The 7929-nt window shown below is 44.1% G+C and overlaps 1 protein-coding gene across 7 annotated transcripts in view; it reads right to left on the bottom strand.

The window, feature by feature from the left end:
- The window catches only part of RBMS2 (RNA binding motif single stranded interacting protein 2), a 42552-nt gene that overhangs the window by 27397 nt on the left and 7226 nt on the right, over positions 1 to 7929 (bottom strand). For all 7 annotated transcript variants that reach the window (XM_017536142.2, XM_017536141.2, XM_017536143.2 and 4 more), the window contains exons 3-6: positions 4152 to 4231; positions 3907 to 4016; positions 3542 to 3588; positions 3266 to 3359 (exon numbers count right to left, since the gene is read on the bottom strand). In XM_017536142.2, the coding sequence (XP_017391631.1) occupies positions 3266 to 3359; positions 3542 to 3588; positions 3907 to 4016; positions 4152 to 4231 (331 nt within the window). The remainder of the gene's footprint in view (positions 1 to 3265; positions 3360 to 3541; positions 3589 to 3906; positions 4017 to 4151; positions 4232 to 7929) is intronic.

Here is a 7929-nt window from a genome sequence, read left to right as displayed (position 1 = left end):
AAAAAACACACAAAAAACCAGGACTCCTATCTTATGCCATACACAAAAATAAAATCCTGATGATTAGACATTTAAATGTAAATATAAAACATAAAATCTTAGAGACCAAAACCTAAAAAAAAAAAAAAAATCTTGGAGACCAGATACATAATTTAGAGACTGAGAATACTTTTTAAATTAAGACAAGAAATTCAAAAGTTTTTTATAAAAGGAAAAGAAAAATTTAACTATATATAATTATTTTTTTAGGTGGAGTCTAGCTCTGTTGCCTAGCCCAGGCTGGAGTGCAGTAGCACAATCTCGGCTCACTGCAACCTTCGCCTCCTGGGTTCAAGCAATTCTCCTGCCTCAGCCTTCCAAGTACTAGGATTACAGGTGCGCACCACCACACCTGGCTAATTTTTGCATTTTTAGTAGAGCCGGGGTTTCACCATGTTGGTCAGGCTGGTCTTGATCTTCTGACCTCGTGATCTGCCTGCCTCAGCCTCCCAAAGTGCTGAGATTACAGGAGTGAGCCACCGTGTCCAGCCAACTATATACAAAGTTTACTTTTTTTTTTTTTTTTTTTGAGACATGGTCTTGCTCTGTCAACCTCTGGGGTCAAGCGATCCTCCTACTTCAGCCTCCCAAGTTTCTGGGATTACAGTCATGCACCACCATGCCCAGATAATTTTTGTATATTTTGTAGAGATGGGGGTTTCACCATGTTACCCAGGCTGGTCTTGAATTCCTGAGCTCAAGTGATTCGCCTGCCTCTGCTTCCCAAACTGCTGGGATTTCAGGCATGAGGCATCACACCTGGCCAACTTTTATATGGCAAAGACTAGTGATTCCCACAGTATGTTCCCTGAACAAGCAGCAGTAGCAGGAGCATCACCTGGGAACTTGTTGGATATGCAAATTCTTGCCTTCTACCCTAGTCTTACTGAACCAGAAACTCTGAGTGTGATGCTGCAACCCAGGTTTCAATAAGCTTTCCACGTGATTCTCATATACCACTAAAGTTTGAAGACCACAAAGTCAACAGCCGAAAAATAAAACTGGAAAAAAAATATGTAACAAATATTCAGAAGATTAATACTTATATATAGTTTTTATAAATTTATGAGAAAAGAACAAATAAATAGAAACATGGGTAAAGCATATGAATAGCAATCAGAGAGAAGCAAATCAAAATATAACAAACAAAATGATTAAATTCACCTATAGTCAGGGACATGCAAATTAAAATAACAATGTACTTTACATTCATCAAGTCAGGAACAATTTTTTTTTTTTTTTTGAGATGGAGTTTCACTCTTGCTGCCCAGGCTGGAGTGCAATGGCACAATCATGGCTCACTGCAACCTCTACCTTCTGGGTTCAAGCGATTCTCCTGCCTCAGCCTCCGTAGTAGTTGGGATTATAGGTGCTTGTCACTATGCCCAGCTAATTTGTGTTTGTTTTTTGAGATGGAGTCTCGCTCTGTCACCAGGATGGAGTGCAGTGGTGTGATCTCGGCTTACGGCAACCTCTGCCTCCCTCCAACCTCCCAGGTTCAAGCAATTCTCCTGCCTCAGCTTCCTGAGTAGCTGGGACTACAGGCATGTGCCATCACGCCCAACTCATTTTTGTACTTTTAGTAGAGACAGGGTTTCACCGTGTTGGCCAGGATGGTCTTGATCTCTTCACCTTGCACACCTGTAATCCCAGCACTTTGGGAGGCTGAGACGGGTGGATCACGAGGACAGGAACAATTTAAAAGGAGCAGTAACACCTATGTCTGGAGGGAAATGGGTACTTTCACACAAGGCTGGTAGAAATGTGAGGTAACACAGCCTTTGTGGAAAGCAATCTGGCAATGTCTATCAAGCTGAACATCCGTACACCATTCAACCTAGCAATCCAACTCCTGAGACTCTAGCCCCCAGAAATAGAAGCAGTCTTATGTAAAAATATAGCACAACAGTGTTTAGTGGAGCATTATTGATAGCAGCAAAAAAACGAATCTAAGTGAATGCTCTCATTGGGTATAGCTAAAGAATTCTGGCACATCTGCAGCATGAATTATAATGTAACCATTAAAAAAGATAAAATTAGAGCAGAGATAATGTTAGCTGCAACAGAATCACCTGGAGGGCTTATTAAAACCCAGATCATGGCGGGCGTGGTGCAGCACTTTGGGAGGTTGAGGTGGGCAGATCACCTGAGGTCAGGAGTTTGAGATCAGCCCAACCAACATGGTGAAACCTCAACTCTACTAAAAATACAAAAATTAGCTGGGTGTGGTGGCGTATGCCAGTAATCCCAGCTATTTCAGAGGCTGAGACAGGAGAATCACTTGAACCCAGGAAGCAGAAGTTGCAGTGAGCTAACATTGTGCCACTGCATTCCAGGCTGGGCAACAAGAGCGAGACTCCATCTCAAAAAAAAAATAAATAAATAAATAAAAATCAAACAGGGCTGGGCACAGTAGCTCATGCCTGTAATCCCAGCAATTTGGGAGGTTGAGGTGGGCAGATCATGAGGTCAGGAGTTCAAGACCAGCCTGGCCAACATGGTGAAACCCTGTCTCTACTAAAAATACAAAAATTACCCGGCATGTTGGTATACGCCTGTAATCCCAGCTACTTGGGAGGCTGAGGCAGGAGAATCACTTGAAGCTGGGAGGTAGAGGTTGCAGTGAGCTGAGTTCTTGCCACTGCACTCCAGCCTGGGCAATAGAGTCTCACTCTGTCGCAAAAAAACAAAACAAAACAAAAACTCAGATCGCTGGGCCCCATACTCAGAGTTTGTAATTCAGTAGATTTGGAGGGGGGTCCAAAATTTCTGTTTTTAAAAATTCGCAGATGATGCTGACACTGCTGGTCTAGGACCACACTTTGAGAATCACTGGTGTACGATACTGTTAAGTGAGACGAGTGAATGTAAAAATATATTTAATATGGTCCAATTTTTGTAAAATAAACAACTTCCCAAATGCTATACAAATGTGTATATTCACATGAAAAAATATGACCAATGCTACACAGTAGGACATTAACATGAGTTTACTTGTTGGGGTGGTGGAAGGGGAGTAAGAGGACACCATTAAAACTACATACTGGGGGGGAACTACATACTATATATATCACTGCACACACACAGATCATCTTTTACACTGTTATGTAAAATTGTGTGGAATATGATTAAAAGAAAAAACAAAAAATAAGAAGTTCCTAGCCTTATATTACTTAAAGCACAATAGTAGGGAAACCACCGCACCCTTTTTCAGGCATGAACATACCTGATACGAAGACACGGGAGAGGAAAGGTATGGGGAGAGTGCAGACTGAGCAAGCATCCTGTTGGGGGTGATGTTATAAGGGGCTGGGTAAAACCTGTGGGAAGGAACCTCAATCAGTACTGAGTCACAGGAAACCACAAGGGAAGAGCCCCGACTGATAGGCACAGCCAACTCTCCCTTGACTTTCAAATAGAGACAATCAAGATGAAACATTTGAGTGTCTGGATATAGGCTATTATCATTTTCAGGTGGCCTGGTTGTATAAAACACCCTTACCCATTCTGAAGAGATGTGGTGGGGTCATAGGTCAAGGCCATGCTACCCTATAAAGAAAGAAGACAGTGTTCACATTGTGAGTCCTTGTGTGAGAACAGGCCCAGAACGTCCAAGGCTGGGAATGTATTTAGTTTAACGAATTAAAGCCCGGACAAGTCCCACTACAGCTGTTCAGAGTTTTTCTGATTGTTCAGGCTGCAAAGCCCCACTCAAGAACACACTGGCAGTATGTCAACAGCCAGCACCTCTCGGTTACCTGCTGTAGCTCTCAAGCTTTCAACCTCGGCTCACAGAAATCATGCCATGATCATTCCCATTCCACTTGAATGTCCTTAGTACTCTTGTCTCCTCAGAGGTCCTCTTACCATGTCTCCGTTCCTTGGCCAGGCCCGTCCATTTTGCACAAATTTTCCTTGGTTCTGTCGTTTCTTTGGCCCGCCATCAGCAAATTTGCAAAGCAAGGGATCAGGTGGGGCTGCCAAGAGAGAAAGCAGATGCTCAGCTGAGTCCCACCTCATGTGGCCCAGGCACACTCATGCAAAGCTGCTCCAGAATCTTCACTGGAAGTAACAACCTGTGGCCCTCTCAGTCTGAGCCCCACATGCCTCACCTGGTACTCCAGGGGGTGTCTTAATATATTTTCCATTAAAGTGGGTGATGATGGCTTCACACTTCTCTGTGGACTCCATCCTAAGGAGCATAAGAGGGTTAGGCTCTAGCTTCTCTAGGATCTGTGCTTTCCACACTTTCAAAGAGAAAGCTCTAAGTTCCCAGCCCCACAAATGCTCCAAATATTGTGACTACAGAAACACAGAGTGTCTGCCACACAAATACAAGGTTCTTGAAGAGGTAACCCCAACTTGTAATTGGGGTCCTTTCAATTGGTCCTTGTATGGGATTTTCATAGGAATAATGGCAGTCTTCAGACTATTTTTTTTTTTTTTTTTGAGATGGAGTCTTGCTCTGTTGCCTAGGCTGGAGTGCAGTAGCTCAATCTAGGCTCACTGCAACCTCTGCCTCCTGGGTTCAAGCAATTCTTCTGCCTCAGCTTCCTGAGTAGCTGGGACTACAGGTGCACACTACCACATCCAGCTAATTTTTGTATTTTTTAGTAGACACAGAGTTTCACCATATTGGTCAGGCTGGTCTCGAACTCCTGACCTTGTGATCTGCCCGCCTCAGCCTCCCAAAGTGCTAGGATTTTTTTTTTTTTTTTGAGACGGAGTTTCGCTCTTGTTACCCAGGCTGGAGTGCAATGGCGCGATCTCGGCTCACCGCAACCTCCGCCTCCCGGGTTCAGGCAATTCTCCTGCCCCAGCCTCCTGAGTCGCTGGGATTACAGGCACACGCCACCATGCCCAGCTAATTTTTTGTATTTTTAGTAGAGACGGGGTTTCACCATGTTGACCAGGATGGTCTCTCGATCTCTTGACCTCGTGATCCACCCGCCTCGGCCTCCCACAGTGCTGGGATTACAGGCTTGAGCCACCGCGCCCGGCCTAAGTGCTAGGATTATAGGCGTGAGCCACTGCATCCAGCCAGACTATTAACATGGGCCCTCTATTGTGTCTGGCACATAAATAAGAATAGAAGAAATAGAGGCTGTTACCATTATTATTATTTTTGAGATGGAGTCTCGCTCTGTCGCCCAGGCTGGAGTGCAGTGGCACGATCTCGGCTCACTGCAACCTCCACCTCCTGGGTTCAAATGATTCTCCTGCCTCAGCCTCCCCAGTAGCTGGAATTATGGGTGTGTGCCACCACACCTGCCTCATTTTTGTATTTTTAGTAGAGGCGGGGTTTCACCATGTTGGTCAGGCTGGTCTTGAACTTTTGACCTCATGATCCACCTGCCTTGGCCTCCCAAAGTGCTGGGATTACAGGCATGAGCCACTGTGCCTGGATACTGTTATTAAAAAATTCTCAGTAGAAGTTGTTCCTTGGGATTACAGGCATGAGCCACCACACCTGGCCACCATTATTTTTTATTAAAAAATTCTGAATAGAAATTATTTATTTAATTTGATAAAACTGTACAAGCTAAGAATTTGCCAATATTTATTTTTTTGCTTCTTGTTGTAATTAAGGTCAAGGTCTAATTAGCTACTGATAATATCATTAAGATTTCACCAATCTGTGGAAGGAAAAAGCAGTAAGAAAGAGTTCATGGCCCATAGCGATAGAAAAAGGAATGTTGGAATCTACTGACTTAGTTTCTTGTCAGAGACCGAGGAATAAGGAATCAGAAGACTGAGATTCCAGCACCCAGAGCTCTGTGTTAGAACACTCACAAAAACCCTCTGATCGGCCAGGTGAGGTGGCTCACATCTATACTCAGCACTTTGGGAGGCTGGGGTGGGTGGATCACTTGAGGTCAGGAGTTTGAGACCAGCCTGGCCAACATGGTGAAACCCTGTCTCCACTAAAAATACAAAAATTACCTGGGTTTGGTGGTGCATGCCTGTAGTCCCAGCTACTTGGGAGATAGAGGTAAGAGAATCACTTGAACCCAAGAGGCAGAGGTTGCAGTGAGCCAAGATCGTGCCACTGCACTCCAGCGTGGGTGACAGAGCGAGACTCAGTCTCAAAAAAAACCAAAAAACAAAGACAGCCAGGTGCGGCGGCTCATGCCTGTAATCCCAGCACGTTGGGAGGCCAAGACAGGTGGATCGCAAGGTCAAAAATTTGAGACCAGCCTGACCAAAATTAGCTGGGCATGATGGCGGGCGCCTATAATCCCAGCTACTCCGGAGGCTGAGGCAGCAGAATCGCTTGAACCCAAGAGGTGGAGGTTGCAGTGAGCTGAGACTATGCCACTGCACTCCAGCCTGGGTGACCGAGCGAGACTTTGTCTCAAAAACAAACAACCGGAAACAAAAAAACCCTCTGATCCACTCCTTATTTATGCTTTAGAGATAACATCTATCTACCCTACCATACAGTGTTATATAGATCAAAGGAGATAATGTATATAAACGTGCTCTAAAAATTATAAGGGACTATATAGAACAAGGAACAGTATCTTCACCTATTTCCATATTTAAAGTAAGACTCAGTATATTTAACCTATTTCCATATTTAAAGTAAGACTCACATTTGCTGTGCCAATGACCACCAGAAATATGAACCATTCCTATAAAAGAGGTAACTTTAAAAAGTCCTCAAATTGAGCCTTTTAGAGAAAACCACACATTAGGTATCCTAGAGCAGTGGGCTTCTGTCGGGTATTTCTACACCTTATAATAGTCTTTCCAAAGGGTGAGCAGCCCATGGAGCATTTCAGAACCTCAACTTTCTCTAAAACGGCTAAATCTGATGTGCCTGAGGGAGAGCTCCTGATGGCTAACGATCAAAGCTGAAGTCCCTTCTTACAATAGCTCCTCTCAAATGGTTTCCAATTCTTTAGAATCAACAAAGTTGGGGGACTTTAGCAAGGTGTCAATTCACACATTAAAAAATCAATTTTGATGACAGAACACTTTGGTTCTTGCCATATAATTCAAAAGGAATTTTTTTTTAGACGGAGTTGTGCTCTGTCACCCAGGCTGGAGTGCAGTGGCGTGATCTGGGTTCACTGCAACCTTATCCTCCCGGGTTCAAGTGATTTTCCTGTCTCAGCCTCCTGAGTAGTTGGGATTACCAGCATGTGCCACCATGCCCGGCTAATTTCTGTATTTTTAGTAGAGACAGGGTTTCATCATGTTGGCCAGGCTGGTCTCAAACTCCTGGCCTCAAGTGATTTGCCCACCTCAGCCTCCCAAAGTGCTGGGATTACACAGGCATGAGCCACCACACCCAGTCAAAATTTTTATTTATATAAAATTTTTGTATTTTTAGTAGAGACGGGGTTTCACCATGTTAGCCAGGCTGGTCTTGAACTCCTAACCTCAGGTGATCTACCCACCTCAGCCTCCCAAAGTGCTGGGATTACAGGCATGAGCCACTGTGCCCATCCTTGTACGAACATTTTAAAATAACTTTAAAAAAAAATTGTTTTTGGACTCTCACTTTGTTGTCCAGGCTGGAGTGCAGTGGCGTGATCTTAGCTCACTGCAACCTCCACCTCCAAGGTTCAAGTGATTCTCCTGCCTAAGCCTCCCAAGTACGTAGCTAGGATTACAGGTGCCCACCAACACACCCAGCTAACTTTCATATTTTTAGTAGAGATGGGGTTTTACCATGTTGGCCAGGCTGGTCTCGAATGCCTGACCTCAAGTGATCCACCTGCCTCAGCCTCCCAAAGTGCTGGGATTACACAGGCATGAGCCACCACATCCAGCCAAAATTTTTATTTATATACATATTTTTGTTGCAGAGAAGTATGACAAGATGATCCATAAAAACTTTTTTTTTTCTTTCTTTTTTTTTTTTTTTGAGACAGAGTTTCA

The sequence above is a fragment of the Cebus imitator genome, unplaced genomic scaffold (genome assembly GCF_001604975.1).
Source record: "Cebus imitator isolate Cc_AM_T3 unplaced genomic scaffold, Cebus_imitator-1.0 Scaffold96, whole genome shotgun sequence".
Taxonomy (NCBI): Eukaryota; Metazoa; Chordata; class Mammalia; order Primates; family Cebidae; genus Cebus; species Cebus imitator.
The sequence above is the reverse complement of the archived record's forward strand: the minus strand, read 5'-3'. Positions and strand labels throughout refer to the sequence as shown.